Genomic DNA, 23,472 nt, shown 5'->3' with positions numbered 1-23,472 from the left:
CTGCACACGTGTCCACCATTTTTTATATAAAATGAGTAGCAGTTAAATAATCAATTCCGAAGTTTGTTCTATAGGGAGTCAAAAAAAAAAGAAAAAAAAAGGCAGGGGAAGTTCTACAATGAGGCCCAGGAATTTATGTCAAAAGGACTGAAAAGGAGGGATTTGGATAATAAAAGTTTTTCAATAGTTTATTTCCTTCTGTTCAATGTAATCTGAGTACTGGAGGCTAACCAGATAACTGAAGCTCAGATTACAGTCATACAGTTTAAACGAAGAGAGATCATAAATATGATTAATGAGACTGAGCAAATACACACATATTTTCTCTCCTCCAGCTTGCCCATGAGATGCGATAGTAAAAAGGATAACAACAAACTGACAACTTAAGAAGATACAACATCAAATTAAAAGCATACCAGAGCCACCAATTCTTTAGGAACAAAGCCACCAATTCGAAGATTGCTAGTCTTCCTCTTTAAGGGGATACTCCCTAGGTCCAAATATGGCTTGACCAACTCTCACCTGGTCACTGCCCATCTCAATCTACAGAAATCCACAGGTTCAATTAATTAGTCAAAGTGAACCTTCTGACTTCTGCTCCAGTTGGGCAAAAATTTTTGTTAACAAAAACAATCAGAAAGAATTCCTAGGTGTGTCAAAAAAGTTTTCAGGGATTTAGCAGTAATCTGTTTCCCTATTTTCTATTCATCATTTCATTTTAAATTTGAGGATTCTGATATCTACTCATAAAAGTCAACCTATGATTGTTGTAGCTGTCAGCTTGCACTAAATTTTTTGACCTACAATTAAATAATCCTTACCGCTGGCTCAAAGTCACCAGACATCCCCATTGATAGAACACAGTTTTCCTCTGCTATTCCAAGTGCTTCGCAAACCTCAATCCTACACTTTTTCATTGTCTAACTCAACCAAATAAATACAAGGTATCAGAAAGTAACATGATATGGGAAATGAATTAAACAACAAAGCACAAGTTCCAGAATCATCACTTTGAAATTCTCTGGAGTTGATGTGTAATCCGGCATCCCTATTGTCATGAGTCCGGAAAACTCAAGGTTCAGGCATCCAAGCTTAATATGCTTTACCAGTTCTACGCAACCTGATGGTTCAACTCCAAATTTAGCTGCAGTGAAATTACATGGACAAATAAATTGGTCAATTCACACAACCTCTGTGCAAGCCAGAAAACAGTTAATTAGCTTAAATATTTAGAGCAAGGTTTAACAAAGACCACAAAATCATTTTAACTTGAAATAGAGCTTCCTATTTAGACTTTGAGACATGACCTTGATGCGATACTCTACATGTGGCAACATATGAATAAAGTATCAATCAGTCAGCCAACTTACTAGTGGGCAATGGCACCACAGTTATTGGTTGAACATTTTTAACTGCCTGAATAGTGAACAGAAATTGAATGGATAAAAGGAAATGCCGGGAACAGTTCCATAGATTGATCATTGGATAGTCAAACAAATAATGGAACTAAAAGTTGTGAAGATATCAGTAGGTGGACAGTATAGACTGTCTAGTGTGCATGGTTCTTTGGACATAGCTCATACATGATCTGGCCAATGATTGAATTATCTGGATTGATATGTGCATGTGTACATGATTTAGTTCATGTTAAATTGTGGGGTGTTTTGATGTATACCACAATAGCAGGAGTCGTCCTATCATGGAATATAGTCTGCGGTAGAAGTTCTAAGGTGTTAGTGTTTTGCTTATTTGTTTCTTTCCTAATTACCCTAGGATACTAAGATACTTTGTTATTTACTTTCCTAGTCTAATTAGGTTGCTGTTTTAAGTCTTCTAGTCTATCGCAAGGACTTAGGAAGTCCTTGGTCTCTTGTATTTTGAGGCTATATATGATATGATGTGGGGAGGAGTGATGTAGAAGACAACCCTATGTATGGGCAGAAGTACCACAGGAAGAAGAGTTCAGCCCATAAAAGTTCTCTTGAAGATTCTAGAAGGTTCTCTTGAAGATACTAGAAGGTTCTCTTGAAGATACTAGAATGTTCTCTTGAAAATTCTAGAAGGTTCTCTTGAAGATTCCAGAGTTCTCCTGAAGATTCTAGAAGGTTCTCCTGAAGATTCTAGAAGGGTGCTCTTGAAATTTCTAGAAGACTGAAGATTGCTCTAGAAGATTCTAGAAGATTCTTGAAGACTCTAGAAGATTATTGAAGACTCTTAAAGACTCTAGAAGATAGTATATAGTATAATATATAGAATCTTGTCCTCTACTATGTAAAGAGGAATAGTTGGTTTCTAGAGAGATTTTGATGAATGAAAGTTTCAAGCTATGCTTGCTCCCAGATCTGTGACAGAATTCAGTTTTCAACAGTTGAGATAGCTGTGGGTGAGAGACCAAAGGGCTGAGAAAGCCCAACCCTATCCTTCTATCCATCTCCCTCTATCCTTTTCTTCTTTAATTTTCCAATCAATTAAGTGTTTGGTATTTTGTTGCAATCTATCATCGATCCTACTGTAGAGTTGTTCTTACTCGAAGTGACTTCTACATTAATTGGCATCAGAGCTATGGGAGAACCAAGCTCCAATCAGCTGACAGTTAAGGCTAGTCAGGAGCAACTCATCCTAGCAGTCCAGCAACTGTCCAATAAGCTTGCTGCTAAGGACCGAGAGATGAGGGAATCACAAGCCAACAGCCAACAACCTAAGGTGAACCATGTTCCTAGGCCTGTACCACATCCACCTCGTCGAGTTTTGCAAGCTACATATCCGGATGCGCATGAATATGGTGATGGATTTGATCCTAATCATCGACCACACGATGACAAGCACAAAGTGAAGCTGGACCTCAAGGAGTTCAATGGGAAACATGATCCTATTGCTTTCATTGATTGGGTGAATGCTTTGGATGATTACTTCAATTGGTTTGAAATGACGGAAGGACGTAAGATGCAGCTGGCCCACACTAAGCTCACTGGAGGAGCTAGAGAATGGTGGCGTACTCACGAGGCAAGACTTATACGTCAACGGCTGGAACCCACTACATGGAAAGGCATGAAGGGAATCCTTACAGAGAAATATCTTCCCTCTTCTTACCGTCGGCGCTTGCACGATCAGCTCAACACACTAAGCTCACTGGAGGAGCTAGAGAATGGTGGCGTACTCATGAGGCAAGACTTGTACGTCAACGGCTGGAACCCACTACATGGAAAGGCATGAAGGGAATCCTTACAGAGAAATATCTTCCCTCTTCTTACCGTCGATGCTTGCACAATCAGCTCAACACTCTACGCCAAGGTACTATGACTGTAGAAGAGTACATAGATAAATTCAATGATTTACTTTTCCGTACCGATGTTAATGAAGATGATGATCAGCTCTTATCCCGTTTCAAATTGGGGTTAAGGGCCAGGGGTGATATACAGGACAAGATGGCAGTCGTTACGGTGCATGGCTTAAATGATTGCATTGAAAAGGCTATGGAAGCCAAAGACTTGATAAAGGCAGCACCACGGTGATTCAATAATCCATTCGGTGATGTGAGAAGGGCTTTTACCTCTAACTGATCTGGTGGCACCCCTACCCGAGCTCCACAAGTTACACCAGATAAAGGTAAGGCCCCTATGGATGCGGCGAGCACATGATATTATCATTGTAATAGACTTGGTCACTATGCTATATTCTGCCCACGGCATGGCAAAGCCAACTCTATCATTGCCACTATTGAATCCAACCCGGAGATGTGTGTTTGTGAACCTCCGTTGGATGATGAGTGGGCCACCAATGCAGCCCTTGAAGGAGAAGACTTGGAAAACACCTACGAAGATGAGTATGACAATGACATCTACCAGGTGAATGCTGTGAACCGAATTCTGGTTTCGGAATCGAAGGGGGAAGATTGAAGACGCCATTGCATCTTCTATACTTTAATGCACAGTGGACCAGCGAAGGCACAAGTAATCATTGATAGTGGTAGTTGTGTAAACGTTGTCTCTCAAGCATTAGTATAGAAGGACAGCTCAAGCTTGAATCGCACCCCCAACTTTACAAAGTAGCTTTGCTTAACAACAACACTTTGGAGGTAAATCAGTGTTGCTCAGTGCCTCTTAAAATTTTAGATTATGAGGAAGATGTGTGGTGTCATGTCATCCCAATGGTTTTGACCGACGAACTTCTTGGAAGACCTTGGATTTATGACAACACCGTCTTGGTGGGAGGAGCCAATAATCAATGTTTCTTTGACTTCAAAGGAAAGCCCCTTGTATTGAATCCACTCAATGTTCCTATTATGAAGCCATGGCTGCGAACTGCACAAGCACATAGACAACACATATTGAGGTCGATAGCAAAACCACCAGAGTCCAAGGAAGCTGCCCAAACGAAGAATTTGAAGAAAGGAGTGAACGCAGCCAAGGGACAGCAATGTGATCGAAAGTTACTCGCTCTACCCCATCGGGAATTCATGGCTACAAGTGAAGAAACAGGTCTGATTTTGGCCCTAGTGACAAAGGAAGTTGTACCAGTAAACGAGGTACCTTTCCCTCCACCTATTAAGAAGCTTCTCGAAGACTTTTCAGACCTTGTAACTGAAGAATTACCAGATGAGTTGCCACCGATGCGAGACATCCAGCATGCCATAGATTTTGTGCTGGGATCGGTGTTACCTAATCTACCCACTTATCGTCTCAATCCTACCGAGCATGCCAAGCTGAAGAGACAAGTGGAAGACCTTTTACAGAAGGGATTTATCGTCGAGAGTATGAGTCCTTGCGCTGTACCAGCCTTGTTGACTCCAACGAAGGATGGAACGTGGAGAATGTGCATTGACAGCCATGCTATCAACAAGATCACGGTCAAATACAGGTTTCCTATTCCTCGTTTAGATGACATGCTAGACATGCTGACAGGAGCTGCTATCTTTTCAAAAATAGATCTCCGAAGTGGATATCATCAAGTACATATTCGGCCCGGTGATGAATGGAAGACAGCATTTAAGACAAAGGATGGCCTTTATGAATGGAAAGTCATGCCATTTAGTCTTACAAATGCCCCTAGCACTTTCATGAGACTAATGACTAAAGTACTACGACCTTTTATCGGCAAGTTCCTACTTGCCTACTTCGACGACATCTTAATTTACAGTCATGCCCTGGAAGAACACATTGATCATTTGAGGCGTGTAATGAGGGTGCTACGCAATGCAAAGTCGTACATCAATGTGAAGAAGTGTTCCTTCATGTTACCCAAAGTAAGCTTCCTTGGGTTTTTTATTTCATCACAAGGGGTTGAGGCGGATCCGAAAAAGGTCAAGTGCATAGTTGATTGGCCTATACCCAAGAGCTTGACGGAAGTACGAAGTTTTCATGGGCTTGCTTCATTCTATCGGCGTTTCATCAGGAATTTTAGTGCTATTGCAGCCCCTATTACGGAGTGCACAAAAGGGGGAAAAACACCATTCCAATGGACGCCGGCTACCACCAAAGCCTTCAATTTACTCAAAGGCAAAGATGACTGAAGCTCCTATACTTCGTCTTCCCAATTTTGACTTCATGTTTGAAGTTGCTACGGATGAATCCCACGCTGGGATTGGAGGGGTTTTGATGCAAACAGTACACCCTATTGCTTTCTATAGCGAAAAGATGAATGATGCTAAGAAAAGGTATTCTACTTATGACATGGAACTCTATGTCATCATACATATACTCAAGCATTGGCGACATTACCTCATCGGTAAGGAGTTTGTTTTGTACTCTGACCATGAAGCCCTCAAGTATCTCCATTCTCAAAGGTTCATTAGCCATCGCCATGCTAAGTGGATCTCATATCTTCAAGAGTTTGTTTTCTCCCTCAAATACAAAGCTCGAAAAGTGAATCAAGTAGCTGATGCACTCAGCCGGAATGTACTTGTGATGAACACTTTCACCATACAAAGCATAGGTCTTGACCACATCAAGGATGAATAGATACATGATGCTGATTTTGCTAAAGTTTATGAGAATTTACAGCATGGAGGTCGAGATAACAAATATTCTGTCCATGATGGATACTTATTCTTGGGCACATGACTATGCATCCCAAATACATCTTTGCGGCAGCACTTGGTTTGAGAATTACATGGTGGAGGAATGGGTGGACATTTTGGCAAGGATAAGACGAATGCTATGGTTGCTGACTTGTACTATTGGCCACGTCTACAACATGATATTCAGCACGCTATTCAGCATTGTCACCCCTGCCAGCTTGCCAAAGGGGACAAACAAAATACTGGTCTCTACTCTCTATACTCCATTACCCGTACCTCACACACCTTGGCTAGACATTAGTATGGACTTTGCTATGGGCCTACCACTTACTTGGGAGCGTCATGATTCTATTTTTGTAGTGGTGGACAGATTTTTGAAAATGGCTCATTTCGTCCCGTGTCGCAAGACCTTTTATGCAAGCCATATAGCCAAGTTGTTCTTTAAGGAGATAGTGCGCATACATGGATTGCCGACGTCTATAGTTTCTGACAGGGATGTAAAGTTTGTTAGCTATTTTTGGAAGACCCTATGGATGAAGACCAACACAAAGCTGAAATTCTCTACAGTATTCCATCCTCAGACTGACGGCCAAACGGAAGTTGTGAACAAAAGCCTTGGCAACCTTCTTAGATGTCTTGTTGCCGATCATGAGACTACTAGGCCCTCTATTTTGGACATTGCCGAGTTTGCCTATAATAGTTCCATCAACCGCACTATAGGACGCACTCCCTTTGAGATCGTCCTCAATCTACAACCACATAGGCCCGTAGATCTGGTACCTTTACCTCCTCATCCTAGGGTTAGCATAGAGGCAGATGAGTTTCTTCGCCATATTATTGAGGTCCATACGGATGTTCGAAGTCGGATGGCTCTTAGCAATGACCATTATCAGGCTACCGCCAATCGACACAGATGTTATGTGGAGTTTCAACTAGGAGATATGGTTATGGTTTGATTTACTCCGGAATGTCTTCCTCTAGGTACTAACCACAAGCTACACCCTCGGAAAATGGGACCATACAAGGTGTTGAAGCATATCGGCTCAAATGCTTACATGCTTGAATTACAGTCGGACATGAAGTTTAGTAACGTCTTCAACGTGGCTAACCTTACTCTTTATGTGGGGCATCATACTAATGAGGGTGATACGGAGCATGCCCTTCGGCTTCCCCATTTTGTGACCCCAACAGACGAGGTTATTGAAGATGTTCTAGACAACAAGTTTACTACCATGCGTGGTGGTAAAGGGTATTACTCGTTCCTCATCAAGTGTCATGGGCGACCTGACAAAGATAGCACTTGGATCCATGCAGATGATTTTCAGCGGTTTGATCCGGATTTCTACGAGCGCTATATGTCGTTCCTCCATTCATCGGAGACTAATGATTTTAAGAGAGGGGGAGCTGATGTAGAAGACAACCTTATGTATGGGCAGAAGTACCACAGGAAGAAGAGTCCAGCCCATCAAAGTTCTCTTGAAGATTCTAGAATGTTCTCTTGAAGATTCTAGAAGGTTCTCTTGAAGATACTAGAATGTTCTCTTGAAGATTCTACAAGGTTCTCTTGAAGATTCCAGAATGTTTTCTTGAAGATTCTAGAAGGTTCACTTAAAGATTCTAGAAGGGTTCCCTGAAGATTCTAGAAGATTAAAGATTGTTGCTCTTGAAGACTCTAGAAGAATATTGAAGACTCTTAAAGACTCTAGAAGATAGTATATAGTATAATATATAGAATCTTGTCCTCCACTATATAAAGAGGATCAGTTGTAGTTTCTAGAGAGATTTTGGTGAATGAAAGTTTCAAGCTATGCTTGCTCCCAATTCTATGAAAGAATTCAGTTTTCAACAGCTGAGATAGCTGTGGGTGAGAGACCCAAGGGCTAAGAAAGCCCAACCCTATCCTCCTATCCATCTCCCTCTATTCTTTTCTTTTATTTTCCAATCAATTAAGTGTTTGGTATTCTGTTGCAATCTATCATCGATCCTACTGTAGAGTTGTTCTTACTCGAACTGACTTCTACATTAATGTGAGTTTTCTCTTGCAGTCTTCTCTCTCTCTCTCTCTCTCTCTCTCTCTTCTTCTTCTTCTTCTTCTTCTTCTTCACTGTGATTACTGGTTTTAAATTCTGATCATAGTTGTCAAGGCAGCAAGGTGACCTAAGGCGTGGAGGGGTGCCTAAGCGCTTAGGCGTCAAGGCGCCCGACTAGGCGTCCAATTGTTATTTTTTATTTCCCATCTTTTCTAACATTATTTAGTATGCTACAATATGTACCTTATATCATCAAAAATCAACATTAAGCTACATCAAGTCATAAAAAAGTCAATATTAAGCAACATCAAGTCATGAAAAATCAACATTAAGTCACATTAAGTAATGAAAAATCAATATTAAGCCACATAAAGTCATCAAATATCAACATAGGACTAGAAGACAGCACAACTGAAGAAGCTAGCTATTGGAAGTTTGAAACAATCAAAACATACATTTGGTTTCTATTGTTCTTAGAAAATATGATCTTATCAATAAGTAATTAAACAGCTCTCAATTTAGAGAAATGTTCTTGTTCTCTAAAAAGTTTGACTGATCAAATTATTTTATTTTTACATGAGAGTTTTTGTATCAAGTAGAACACAAAACCAGCTTTCCAACAAATCCAAGATTGACTCTTTTATATTGAAGGAGTTATGTTCTGGTCAAACCTTATTTGGTATCCGCAAATGCTGTCAAAATCACTCTGAATGAAAATGTTTTTTTAAATATAAAAAAAAATGAATATTTTATCACACTTTGGCTTTTTAGCAATGTTTTACCATATTAAGATTTATGGAATTTTTAAATTTGAGAAAATACTCAGCATTAGAAAGTTGAAAAATTCACCTACTGCCAAAAATCCAGTTTTTGTTCCTGAACTGGGGAGGGGGGGTTTGACTTTCTATCCTTTTGGAATTTTATTTTTTAAGCATTTTATTGGATTCAAATACGGGGTATTTGCTTATTTATGAATAATATCTTAAGTAAATGTTAGTATAAATATACAAACATTTATTTAAATGATATTTGGCATAAATGAGTGCCAGAACCGGGTCTGATACCAATTAAACCAGTGCAAGGCATCCTACACTATGGTGGCAGTCGCCTAGGCCCCTACAGATCCGCCTGGATGCCTAGGTGGCGCCTAGGCGACGCCTTGACAACTATGATTCTAATATTGTCACATGGTATCAGAGCTCACATAAACTAGTAACGTCCTCAATCAATTGTTGCATTGATAGTCCATCCAAGGACTATTCTTTGTTCTGGTTGCAGCACCCTATCTGCCTACATATTGTTCTTTACCGTCTATATCAATGCGAAAGGCAAGATGAAGTATCTCAAATCAGACCCACCTTCTTCTAATTCCAAAGACTATGAGGAGTGGATGCATGAGAATGCCACTTTTCTTATATAATTATGGAACAATGTGGAACTGGCCATTGAAACGAATATTACCTTCCACACCACTGTCAAGGGCGTTTGGAATGACTTGAAGGAAAGCTTCTCCCAAAAAATGAATATGAGGCAGGAGCCTCAGTAAATTTGCTTTACGATTCAGCTTTACTCTCAAACTGCAATTGATTTAGAATGTTGAGTGTTTTCTTTGGAGCTTGCTTGGAGGTACTACCCTTGTGTTCGGGGACCTTTACTTCCTTGGGTGCACTAGGTGTCAGTCTAATCTTTTTCCCTTTAAATTCAAAGACACAGGTGTTAGACTTCCCTTAGTTTGTGACATCTTGGTCATACAACCAAGGTCTCCCTAAAATGATGTGGGCAATGTCTATCTCTAGGACATAGGAAGGGGAACAAATCTTTGAATGTGGACTACAATGCCTTTAAGAGAATGTGGGAAGAGCTAAATGTTCATCAACCTCTCACTACTAACCTGGAACAATTGAACATTTAGCAGACTGAGTTTCAGGTTGCAAAGTTCTTGGCAGGGATAAATTATGTTTTTCAGCCAATTAAGAGCTAGTTGCTTACAGAATCTCCAGGCTTTCCCTGTTGGTCTGAACAGATTCAGACTTCTGTCCTCTGCAAATGGGTCAGATCACATGTCATTCCTCGAGCCGCTCACGCATGTCAGAGGAACCCTTGTGCGACCCTACCATTCCCAGCTCCTCGGGCGAAATCCTAGAAGCAGTTGCTTTGCCGTCGTCTGAACCCCAGGAAGCTCCGTAGGTTGCTGCTTAAGTTTTGAATACGATTGATCTACCCTCTGCAAGAGAGATCCCTACTATTAATAGTTTGAAACCCTTCCGCAGCCTGGCAACCCTCTCCCTCTCTGTAACGTCTCTCTCCCCTGTAACCTTCCTCCGTCGCTTTCTCCCAGGCCTGCGAGCCTGGGGATTACCCCCTTCCTTAAAAGCCAAGCCAAAGCTTTCTTATCCCCTCGATCCCCTGAGGTTAATACTCTTGCGGTCCCATCTCCTTCTATGCCCCAGTCCACGACCCAATTCCCTATGGTTGATTCAATTGGTCTTAAAGGGACAGCAAGTCTTATCGGGCCAGCCCTTTCTAGCCATCCGACACATTGTCCTAACCCTTCTGTCCCGGCCCATCCTCACTTGGGCCTAAACTCCGACTTTGGGTTCCTCCACTTTGAGCCCCAGTCAATTGCCCCCCCATCCCTTCGAGTTTCTCGCTACCGTAACCCTAGCTCCCCTCCTTTTCCTAATAAACGTCCCTACATTGCCTATTCCTTACCCTGCTTGGAGAGGATTGTGCCTCTAAGCCCGGATATTAGAGGTCATACTCTTTCCCGTGAGCCAATGGATCTTGGATAGTTTGCTTCGGTTTGGCTAATTCGGTTTTAGTTCAGGGGTCTCCTTTTCTTTAGTATGTTTTTGTTGGGGATTTTCCCCTATTTTTTGGTTTGTCCTTACCTTGATTAGGCAAGGCTTGTTCTTGCCTCGTGTTTGTATATCCCCCCCTCTTTCTTTCCTTTGGTTATTGAATTTTTTATTCATCCAAAAAAAAAAGAAAAAAGCGCTAGTTGCTTGCTGGGGAGAAGGTGCCTTCCTTGAATGAGACCTTCCCTCATCTTCAATGCATTGCTTCTCCCTTCATAGCTGACGTGTCATCCTTTTCCAAGGAAAGTTTGCTTTTGTTTCTGGTTGTGGCCATGGTACTAGTTTTCCTGGGTAGGTTATAGCTCAGGGGGAGGCCATGGTCGTGGTGGACAACAGACAGATAGGTTGTTCAGACTGTGTACATTCTATGGCAAGACAAATCATATAATTGAGACGTGTTGGGCTAAACATGGTAAACCAGAGTGGGCTCTGGAGTTAGCTAATACAACAATGTTGGATGGTAACACTGAAAAGGTATCCTTTGGCTGCACCAACCTTGCCACTTCTTTTGGAGCTTCTCCATGAAGTTTTGTGTCTTGAGATGATTGTAATTAGATTCTTAAAAGTCTCCAAAATCTTGAGTCATCTACTGCTACTTCCTCATCCATAGCTACTCTAGCAAACAGGTACATTAGTAATTCTCACTACCACATCTTCTACCCCTTGGATAATTGATTCTGGTGCCTCCACTCATAAGACCGGTAAGTCAGATTTGTTTTCTTCCTTGCATAAAATTCACCATTCTTCCCTCCCAATAATTCTTACTAATGGGTCTTCTAGCCAAGTAATTGGTCATGGTGCCATTTCACCAACCTCATACATGACTTTGTCGTCTGTTCTATACATAGTTCAAAATCTCGCGAAATTTCGGCGATATATCGCCAAATTTCGTATATCTCGAGCTATCCGAGATACGATACCAATCCGAATTGAAAAAATACAATATTTCAACAATATATCGTGAAATATCGACGACATATCGTTGACTCACGATATATCGCGAGATATTGAAAAAGTAACAAACAGTGTCACGTGAGGGGCCATTTTATACCATATTTCGCAGCTCTTGGTCGATATTTCGACCGAGAGCTGCTGAAACTCTGTTTTTCTCTCTTCTTCCTCATTTTTTGCTCTTCTTCCTCCCTTTCAAGCATCATCCAAGCATTGTTGAAGCTCCTTATCGCCGGGAAGACGTCGGAGGGTCATCTAAGCTCATCCAAGCCTATTTACACTATTTAATGTAAATTCTATTTCTCTAAAACAAATTTTTTTTTTAAATACTTTGTACAAATGTTGTTGGATGTTGATGATATTAATATATGTTAGACACCGGAGGCCGATCTACAGCCTCACGGTGTCGAAATTTTTTTTCCGTATGTATTTTTTTTTTTTTTTCTGGTTTTAAAAATTCATTTTCCTACAACTAAAATAGGAAATAATTAGGGGTAATATGACTTGGATGGTAATGAATTAAATATATGCTGGTGGTGGTGATGCTGGTGGTGGTAATGCTGGTGAAGAAGTTGACAGCATGCGAGAGTGTTATGTGGTAGGCCAAGATACGGCGCCTGTAGAGCTACTCCGATTCACTGGAGAGACACAGTTTGATCATGCCACACAAGATACGGACCACAAAGCACGTGCCCCCGCACCCCCACCCTCAAGACGCCCGCTACAACCATTCAACAGGAAGCGTAGGGGTCGACAAACATAGTTGCACCCTGATCACATGGACATTGATGACCTATCTAGCTCTGTTGGTGGTTTGAGTATGGGCGATAGGAAGGGAGGACCGACTGGACATTGGCGTGCCCCATCTTTTGACGCACATACCACTCCATTGGCATCGGATTATGGTGCATCACAACCTTACGGTGGATATGGATCATCATCATATGGGTAGTTTACTGGGGTAGGGGACTATGACTACCAGTCCCAGGGACATACTGGATCATCTTTTGTATTTTTGCAAACCCTAGCAGGACTAGCTACCAACCTCACCAGCCATAAATGCAGCCAATGCCAACGCCTCTTGCGCCAGCGCCGACATCATATCACAGTGGATCATCTTCTTCACGGACTAGATCGATTGGTAACCCTAGTTTATATCCTAGGATTGGATACCTATAATATGTTGATGACTCCATTTACATGACACTTGCGGATGACTACACTCGTTTCTTCTCCGATTCTATACCGTGGTCCACATATGTCCTTCAAACAGAGAACAATGGACGTCGACTCCAGCGGGGTACGAGTGGGATTGATCCAGAGAGGCACAACAACTATTTTTAGCACTTGTAACTTATAAGTTGTAATTTGTGAACTTGTGACTTTGACAATTTCTGTATTGCCTTTAAGGCTTTAAGCATTTGAGCTATTGAATTTTGACTTTTGAGTTACTGACTATTAATGTATTATGGAGTTTATGAGAATACGATTATGAATTATGTCTTATGAGTTTTAATTAGTTTGCTTACATTTCTTTTATGTCTTTAAGACTTTAACTGCCTAACCAATGTGTATTTAACCAAGGTTTATACATTAGGGTCGGCGACCGTATGTCAATCAAGGGTGCAAGCCCAAAACACCAATTTCAATTCATGTTTTTGCAATTTTATGGTTTAAATGTGTTTATTTATCTTAAATAAGGGTGTCCATGAAGTTTCAAGCCTAGATATGGCCAAATAACCCCCGAGATGGACCCCCGAAATATTGCAGAAAAAATGCAATATTTCGCGATATTTCGGATATTTCGGATATCTCGGTAGGCCCGAGATACCGATATATCGCGAAATATTAAACCTTGGTTCTATATGTGCCACAATTACTTTTAAGTCTTTTATCTGTTAGTCAACTTATAAAAGCACTACACTGTACTGTCACCTCTTATCCCTTTTATTGTGTTTTTTCAGGATCTTTAGATAAGGAGGACGATTGATGGAGGGCTAAAGCAAGATGGGCTTTATTATCTTGATTGTGTTTTGCCTCTTTTGCTGCTACTACTACTTCCGGTGGTATTTCTCATATTTAGTTGCATTTTCGGTTGGGACATCTATCCTTGTCAAAACTCCAACATATGATTCCTAGTTGCAAGTCTATGTCTCACCTTGAGTGTGAAGCATGTGAGCTTGGGAAATATCATCAGGTCCCCTTTTCCTCCTCGTAGTAGATCAAGGAGTCCTTTATTTTCTTTAGTACATTCAGATATTTGCTGTCTGTGTCGTGTCAAACATTGGTCAGTTTTTTTTTTTGTATTTTGTTACTTTTGTCGACGATCATTCCCGCCTGATATGATTCTTCTTATTGAAAGATAGTTCATACTTTCTTTATGCTTTTTAAAGAATTTTATAATGAAATAAAGACTCAGTTTGGTGTTTCTTAAAGTTTTTCAGTTTTATAAAGCACTTGAATACACTGAACGTGAGAGATCTATTTTTTATTCTACTCATGACATGATTCATTAAACAAATTGTTTTTATACCCCTCAACAAAACAAGGTTGTTGAAAGGAAAAACCACACATTTATTGGAAATTGCTTGGTCTATACTAATTTACATGCTTGTTGCAAAAAAAATTTGGTGTGATGTTTTAGCAGCGTGTTATTTGATTAACCAGATGCCTTCTTCTGGTTTTGATCAATAATCCCCTCCATCTATTGTGTTTCAAAATTCTTCTTTGTTTTCTTTACCGCCTCGAGTGTTTAGCTCCACTTGCTTTGTTCACAATCTGCAACTTTATGTTGATAAGTTATCTCCCCAGGATGTCAAGTGTGTTTTTCTTGGTTATTCTTGAACTCAAAAAAGATATAAATGCTATGATTCTGTTACTCATAAGCAGTATGTAAGTACTACTGTTACATTTTTTGAGAATACTCCATATTTTCCAGACACTAGTCATTCTCTTGACAAAAATGTTGTTAGCTCCCAACATATTCCTACTACAGTGCCTTTGGATGATGTTTCAACCACACCTTGCCAACACCATTGAAAGTGTATTATCGGCACAAGAAACCAGTGCGGACTGATTCAGTTCTTCCTGCTTCACAATCCACCACACGGTTTGATCCTCCAGCTAGAGTTTCTGCTTCGTCTTGTCTTCTGATGACTTACCAGTTGCTCTTCGCAAAGGTACCCACTCCGGCACTCAAAAATCTATGATTGCTTATCCTATCGAAAACCTTGTTTCTCTATCTCATCCCTTACATAGCTGCCTTGTCCTTGTCTACTCACTTTATTCCTAAAACCCATTGTGATGCACTGTCTCATCTTGGGTGGAAAGTGGCTATGGATATAAAAATGTATGCCTTAATTCCTTGACAGACATGGACCCTGGTGGATGTACCTCCAGGTAGGACATTGTGCAGTGTCGTTGGGGTGTACACTATTAAGTACAATCCAGATGGCTCTATTGAAAGACAAAAAGCTTGTTTAATTGCGAAGGGTTATACTTAGACCTCTGGTGTGGATTACTTTGAGACCTCCCCTATTACCAGGCTTAATTCAATTCATGTGCTCATTTCTTATTTCTTTAGCTTTGAATTATGATTGACGTTGGATATCAAAAATGCTTTTTTATATGGTGATTTACATAAGGAGGTGTATTTGGGGCAACCTTCGGGGTATGTTGCTCAAGGGAAGAATACTCTAAGAGTTCGTAAGTTATACAAGGTGATAACTGGCCTAAAACAGTCACCCAGAATAAGTTTAGTTTGATTGTTACTCGATGCAGGTTCTTGCAGTGTTATTCTAATCATTCAGTGTCTGTTCGTCGTCAGGATTCTAGGGTAATTGTATTGGTTGTGTATGTCGATGATATATCATGTCTAGGAATGATGTATATGGGATTACAGAGATGAAAGCTTATTTACAACAGCATTTTCAGATGAAAGACTTGGGTGCCCTCTAGTATTTCCTTGGTATTGAAGTGCTTAAGAGTATAAAAGGGGTTAGTCTCTCACAAAGAAAATATGTTTTGGATCTTCTGTCTGAGACTGGTATGTGTGCTTCCAAACTACTTGATACACTTAGGGACCCACACCAGAAGTTGGGACAGATGATGGCGAGGAGCTTGATGATAAGCACCAGTATAGGAGATTAGTAGGAAAACTCATTTACCTTACTGTGTTACTAGGCCAAACATATCATTTGTTGTTGGGGTTATTAGTCAGTTTATGGAGTCACCTAAGAAGGCTCAATGAGGCAGCTTGTCAAATATTAAAGTATTTCAAGGGTCCTCCAAAAAAGTGGCTCATTTACCGACGTAACCAGCACATTGATGTGGTTGGATATTCTAACGCAAACTGGGCTGATTGATTGACACTCCGTGCGTTTCCTCTGCACATTAGATGGGTGATATGTTTACCAAGCTTCTGTTTATTCCCGTTTTCCGGAAAATTGTTCCAAGTTGGGCATGGGACCATGGGTGATCTAAATGCTCCAACTTGAGGGGGGAGTGTTGATGTAATATACTACCACAGGGGTATACTTGTTTGTTTTATTTATTTACTTATAGTCTACCACATGGACTTAAGGGTATAGTTACCCTTGGCCTTGTAATCTTGTTTGCCCTATCAATATGATACTGTGAGAGGACTTCCAGTAGCAGTATTCGACTCTTTTTCTGTTGGCAGTCTCTTCTCTCCTTCCTTTCTTGCTTTCTCACTTGTTCTTTTCTTCTTCCTTTTTCTGTATTACTGGTTCTGATCTACCATTTCATATAATGTTTTAGGATTTAAGGCCTATACGGGATTAGTGTAAGTTTTTTTTTTTAGTAAGTTGTATACTTTATAATAGTAGTGTTTCTAGAAGGCAGGGCATGTGTCTACATTCCAGCCTATAGTGTCTATATTGTTAAAGTTCTAGAATAGTTTTTATTTCGTAGAAGACTTTGTAATGGATTCTCCTACCACACATAGGGGTTCACTATGTTGTTGATTGCTGTTATAAATAGAGAAGGGGATTATACTACCTCAACGATTTGAGAAACAATTTAGCATTGAGCTTGTTTGTGTTTTGTGAGAGACAGAGCATGGTTATGTGGGATTCAAAACTGCTCTACTGTGGGATGCAATTGGGAAACCAGTTGATGGAATTCCTTCTCCGCAGTTAGGTAAGAGGCCTAACATATCCTTTCTTTCTTCTATCTTCTTCTCAGATTCTGATCTTCAGTTTTGTGCATACTATCTCTTCTCTTTGGTTTGCTTGCTAGAATATTATTCTGTTCACTAACTATTGTCAAAGTTTCTTCTTAAGTTGGACAGGGTATTGTGCTGTAGTAATCCCATCGATTCCATCAATTGATGGCAGTTACTTGCCACCCTTTGAAGTCCTGTGGTAGCTCATATTTGTTTGGTTTCTAATTGTGTTTTGCTAGTTTCTATTTTCTATATTCACTTGCTACTTTGTCTCATTAATTACTAATTCCATTCCTCGGTTTCTATTTTATTTCACTTGTTAGTCTACACATTAGTTGTGGTTTCCCTGTGGTTACTAATTCTGAATCCAAGTTTCAGCAAGTTACTAATTTGCTAATCTTGGTTCAAACTTTAAGGGTTTATTCTCCTTCTCTGTTAGCCCAATCGACCAGAATTCTGGCCAGATCAGACTTGTCTTTTCTTTGTTTAATTAATTCTCAGTTGCTGGTTTTGGTTCCTGCTTCCTATGATTCTGGATTTACATGAGGTTTTCTAACCCTAATCCTTAGGTGATTAGAATATGCCATTAGTAAGGTATTATGGTATCTTTGCATAATTTGAGCTTCTAGTTACACTCCCCGCTAAATCAATAAATAAATTCAAGAGTCTTGGGTTTGAAACTTCATGCATGTAGATATAAACAAAAGACAAGGATAAAAAAGAGAAAATAATTGCTTGAACCACCAAAATGACTACCTTCATATCAACCTACAGAACTCCAGTGTCGCCATTCCACTCTATTTAAAGCATTACACTTACAAGCCATACAAATGAAAGAGGGAAAAGAAGGACAATATCTATTTTTACCGAGACTAGTAATTCTATTTTCATTCTTAAGCCAAACAGGACAACTATGTGGGCTTCAACGCATTGGGTTATGCTTTCTATCTTATACTCACTTTCTTCTCCACTGGAATTTACTTGGACCATAATCTTAAGAGGCTTTCTTCCAATGTTTGCAACTCCCCGATCAAGTAAATTTGCAATCTGTGAAGCAAAGCAACCATAGTAACACATCTGAAAGTGAACTACAGATCTGAAAATGAATCGGAGAGAAGTTTCAGGGATATGTAATGTACTAATTGATTCATTTTCTTTCTGTCTTCCTCTTCTATTTGAAAGCAATATAGTTTGCAAATTGGATTATGAAGGTTGAAAACAAACACTAAAAGTTGCTCATTAATGGAATAGAATGGAAAATGTATGCTAATAAAAAAAAATGTGAAAATCTTCCTTTTTCATTTTCCAGTTAGATGAAGTAGTGAGATTTCCTTGAGAAGTATTACATTCTCATTAATTATTACAATATGCAGAGCATCATTGATAATCAATACTCAGTTTGATAGGAAATTTACATTAAGAAATTATAAATACAGTTACCTTATGCCAGTACATTAAGGTGATTGGAAAATATATTACAACCACAAAAAGTAACAAAAAAGAATACCAGAGGTTTTACATTCTATGGAAGAGATGAAAAAAAAGTGTCAGTGGTTCAGATCCTAAGAGCACTCTCTCCCATAGAAGAAACTTGTGAAGAAAACCTTCAAACTGAAGGCTAATAAGTTCCTCAGATTGAAATCTTGTAAGAAAAAGACACGTTACACCATTTACAGGATTCTTGATTTAAACTGAGAGACCACTAGGGCTGAAGTTTAATACACAAGATTAAAAAAAAAATTAAGGTGAACCTAAAAAAAATTAGATGGAAATAGTAAGTAGTAACACGGGCCAATAAGTTGCATCTTAAAGCTTTTGACCAAAAAAAAATGTTTTACCTAATTGTTGGACAGTGACTTCTATAAAATTTGATTGACACAAGGTGAACCTAAAAAACTTAGATGGAAATTGTAACACGGGACAATAGGTTGTATCCTAAAGCTTTCCACACACAACAAAAAAAGGTTTTACCTAATTGTAGGAGAGTGACTTCTACAAAATTTGAGTGACAAACTACCTCATTCATCAGGCCTTGGACTGTAAATGAGAGAAGTTACTTATTTAGCTCCAACTGTGGAGAATGAAGTAAATTTGAAATGGTTCAGTTTATTAGAAGCTTGACTGATCACATTATGTATTTGTAAATCACCTTTTTCTGTGCATCTTGTTCTACACTTTATTTCATGGTCTTGGAATTTATGCTATAGAACATGCTGGATATGCTGAAGTTACTCCCCAACCCCCCCCCCCCCCCCAATTGTACAGGATCTTCTCTATTAGAAACTTTTTCAGCCTTCGGGATGGGCATGACTAACAACGGTGATTGGTGAATGATGATTTTAGATAGTTTCAATAATAATAATGGAAATGCTTCATCTCAAAATGAATTACTAAGCCATGTACTAAATTTTTCCACAGAAGAAAAGAGAAAGAAACTTAATTGAGACCCAAGAGGATTAATGCTTCTGTCAAAGCCCATTAGATGTCTACCTTTTCATTATCTACACTCTCAACCATGGCCAGATTTGGGACGGACGCTGTAAAACAGTAAGAAAGGAAGGCATTAAAATTCACCAATTTTCCTCAAACACAAATACAGAAACCAATAGAAAAGGCCAGAAATATCTGATCGAAATGAAATACCAAAAGAGATAGAGAGAGAGGTGGTGACTAACAGAAGAGTTAACTGAATCTAAATATGTAAGAATAGAAATATCAACGTATGATACAAACAGAAGAAGATAGGTCGGTTAACGCCTGCTGTGTTACAGTCTTTGAATTCAACTATTGAGAAAAAAAAGGCAGTTTTGGGTGCAAATAAACGCAGACCAAAAGACATGAGGAACTGATCTAATCAAATCACTCAAAACATAATTGAGAAGATATTGAAAAGGGTACATACAGAGAAGTACTTTAACTTTGTTGCTCTGCAAGTGCCCGATGAAATGCCAATCGACATCATCAGGAAGCTGCACACAAGAAAATTTTCCAAAATCAAGTTTTCCCTAACACATTATAACAATAAGGGAAAAAGAACCGCTGGAAGTGAAATCAAGTTTGACCGATAAATCATTTGAGTAATCGTGTAGATTTTGCCGGGGTCCCAGGTAATAATCAGGATAAAAAAAAAAAATCGTGTAGATTTCGGGATAGGACTTCCGGAAGTGAATCACACTTGAAGTTTAATCCGAAGTCCAACATTCAATAGGTTAGAGTCTAAAAGACATAATATGGTGCAGAATATAAAGACTGAAGAGTGAGGACCTGAGGTGCTTTTTCAATGATCTCTCGGACGTAGTTTTCGCCGAAGCAGTGATGGCCAGCGTCGTAGGCTTGGCGGAGGAGAGAAGGCGGCTTGGTCTTGCTGGCAGCAACCAGCTTGATTTGATCGGCCGTGCGCCCCGATCTCTCGGCTGCTAGTTTGATTCGGTGTAACACGGAACGCAGATTCGCCACCACTGTACTATCCATGGCGAGAGCAGCCATGCCAGAGTTCAACTCTTCGGCCTCTGTTCCTGTCTCTGTCTCTTTCTGGTTCGTCTCGCTGCTCATCTCAAGGCTGCTGCACAACTAATTAACAGCGAATACTATTGCTACACAGCCTAAGTAATAAGCTAGATAATCTCGGCTGCGTGCTGAGACCGGGATTCGGATGTCTGTGGGACAGTATTTTGAAGCACATGCTAAAATCTTACAGGGGTTTGTATTCCATAGGATGGTGTGATGAAACTTCAACGCATGGGGGCTCATATTAATAATCTTTTTATGTTTTATGATGAATTTTTTTTAATCCACTAGATCTAAAGAAACACCATCACAAATACCTGTCACATGCATAAAAAATGAAAAAAGAAAAAAGAAAAAAAAACAAATACCTGTCACATGGTAGATTGGATATAAGTTTGGGAAATTTACAAATACCCCTTATGGTATTGATTTTTTATCGATGCATCCATCTGTACGCACTCTTTATTCGTACCTCTCTTACTTTTCATATTAATTGATAAGTTAGTCCAAACCGTTAGTTCTTCCCGTTAATCACAAAAGATTGTGTTTAATAGAAATTTAAGATCAAAATACCCTTGATAGGGTATTAGCCAATTTAACGTTGAACCACAACCCAAAATACCTTGGGCACGAACATATCCGCTTCACCTACAACTCTTTTTCTCCATTTGTAACTCTTCTTGCCACCTCCAACTGTGGTTACATCATCCAACTTGCTAACCTAGCTCATCGTGGGTCGCCGCGGCTCGTCTCGATAAGGCTGTGCACTGGTTTACTACCATCGATTGCAACTTGGAGCAAGTAAAGTGACGATTTGATCCCAACCGCAACTCTTCACTCGAAGCCTTATCTTCCCTATTGGAATAACAACAAACTACCAGAGGAGTAAGTGAAAACCCCTAACATATTTTGATGGAAAAATGAAATGTATGATGTGTTTGCTAATTTAGGGTTGATCTGAGTTCAGTAAAGTAGGTTTTATGAACTAATTGATATGATTTTGACTGTGTGTGGTAATTGATTGTGATATTAAGGTTTTATTTGATATCTGTAAACAATTTGTGATGAAATGTATGATACGATTTTACTGTGTTTGTTATTAGAAAGTCAAATTAGGTATTTTAAATATTTGAAAGTGAAATTAGGAATTTTACCTTGATTGGGTTTTAGGTTTATGAAATTGTTGGTGATAATGTGTGACCTAAATCTGTTTGGCCTGATCCACTGTGTAAATGCAATAGGTGGAAAATTTATGTGTGAGCTAAATGACCTTCCTATTTGTTATAATGTGTGTTACTTCTTAACATTTGAATAATGTTTATAATGATAGCCCAACAAGACCTCAATGGAAAGAAGTATATGCAGGGTAGTGTACCATTATATGAATGCTGAATGTAGAAAAATGGTAGATGTAGACAGATATGGATATCTTGACTTAGTTAGTGATATATATAACTCAGTGTTGAGTTATATACCCAAAGGAAGATCAGTGAACTTTTGTGTGAACTACATAATACCTAAGCAGCAAGCAGATATGCATGTGGAGACTGATGGATATGTACTGAAGATGTTTAACATCTTGAAGCATTTAGATGAGGCACCACATACCTTTATGTTTGCGATGTGCAAGTAAGTGATCCAATGGAATGCAATACCATCAATGGACACACAACCATAGTGATTGGTTGTGATACATCCAGTGATAGACCAGGAAGTGAAGAGCCATTAGTTCATCCAGTTGAAGCATGTGTTGGTGAAGAGGAAAGACCAGCCACTACTACTAGACCACCAAAAGCAACTATGAGAAGGGGTGGTGGAAGACAGGGAACTACAGTGAGGAATGATTGTAGTCAAATTGCGGTCCTTGGTGAAAGAACTGGAAGAAAAGATGGTATCATATTTTACAACAAGAGTAGTGCAATGCTGAATGATACTGGTAGGTCATTTGAAGAAGTTAGGATGTCTACGAGATGTGTAGAGATGGATGCTGGGTTTGTTAGGGCATCTGCCACAAATAATACAAGTATTGTTGAGAATGTTGCCTCAACTAGCATGTTGACAGCAGACCAGGGGATCTGAATGAAGATCAACAGTATAGTGAGTCATCAGATGAAGATTGGCAGGCTCGTGAATCAGATGAAATATCTGATAGTTCAACCAGCAGTGAAGATGAGGCAAGTGATGATGAAGTGGAAAAGGAGGAAGGGAGAGATGGGAACAGTAATGATGACAATTCGGGGTTGGTGGAGTCTAGTGAAGGAGACAATGTTTCTGATGTAGAAGGAGGTGTAGACCAACAAATCACATTGAGAGTTGGTAAAGTGTTTAAGAATGTGAAACATTTTAGAGAGGTCTTACAAGATTATGAAGTTCAAGAGGGTTTTCATACTTTAAAGAAAATGAATGAGAAATCTAGAGTAACTACAATTTGTGATAAGAAAGGGTGCTCATGGAGAATCCATGCCTCACCTATTGAGGATGGGATCACATTTATGATAAAGTCACTTAACCCCCATCACAATTGTACTAGATTTGGTACCAATAAGAAGGTGAATACAACTTGGATAGCAAGAAAATTTGGTTCCAATCTGAGGTATGACCCAGATATAACCATCAATGTCATGGAATCACTTTTGAAGGAGAAGTATAATGTAGAGGTTCAGACAATGCAACTGTACAGGGTAAGATGGATTGCAACACAAGAAAATGAAGGAAGCCACTTAAAGTCTTATGCTAAATTGGAGGCCTATGGGACAATGGTAAAGCAAAGAAACCCTGGAACTTCATTTGTGATCGAATACCAGAATGCAAAGAGATATAGAGTAGAAGTGAATGGAGTGGTGACAATAATTCCATAGTTCAAGCGTATGTTTGTATACTTTGATGCATGTAACCAAGGATTTTTTAAGGGATGTAGACCATTCA

General features: G+C 39.5%; 1 protein-coding gene across 1 annotated transcript; it reads right to left on the bottom strand.

Annotated features, from left to right (window-relative positions):
• Positions 1–235: 235 nt before the first annotated feature.
• Positions 236–20,639, bottom strand: LOC122643077 (pyridoxal phosphate homeostasis protein-like). Its single transcript, XM_043836709.1, has 7 exons — positions 20,305–20,639; positions 19,943–20,009; positions 19,531–19,577; positions 18,000–18,087; positions 1,011–1,144; positions 822–920; positions 236–543 (listed from the first exon to the last, which is right to left on the bottom strand). The coding sequence occupies exons 1-7, from the start codon at positions 20,590–20,592 to the stop codon at positions 463–465; spliced, it is 804 nt and encodes a 267-aa protein (XP_043692644.1). The 5' UTR covers positions 20,593–20,639; the 3' UTR covers positions 236–462.
• Positions 20,640–23,472: the final 2,833 nt, after the last annotated feature.

This window comes from Telopea speciosissima, chromosome 10, assembly GCF_018873765.1.
Source record: "Telopea speciosissima isolate NSW1024214 ecotype Mountain lineage chromosome 10, Tspe_v1, whole genome shotgun sequence".
In the NCBI taxonomy this organism is placed as follows: domain Eukaryota; kingdom Viridiplantae; phylum Streptophyta; class Magnoliopsida; order Proteales; family Proteaceae; genus Telopea; species Telopea speciosissima.
This window is presented reverse-complemented; position numbering and strand designations above follow the sequence as displayed.

Coding starts and splice junctions, on each gene's coding strand:
- LOC122643077 (XM_043836709.1), bottom strand. CDS start 20,592: ATGAGCAGCGAGACGAACCAGAAAGAGACAGAGACAGGAACAGAGGCC. Junction 19,578..19,942: donor CAAAGTTAAAGTACTTCTCT/GTATGTACCCTT, acceptor ACTGTTTTACAG/CGTCCGTCCCAAATCTGGCC. Junction 1,145..17,999: donor AAATTCCAGTGGAGAAGAAA/GTGAGTATAAGA, acceptor ATTTCACTGCAG/CTAAATTTGGAGTTGAACCA.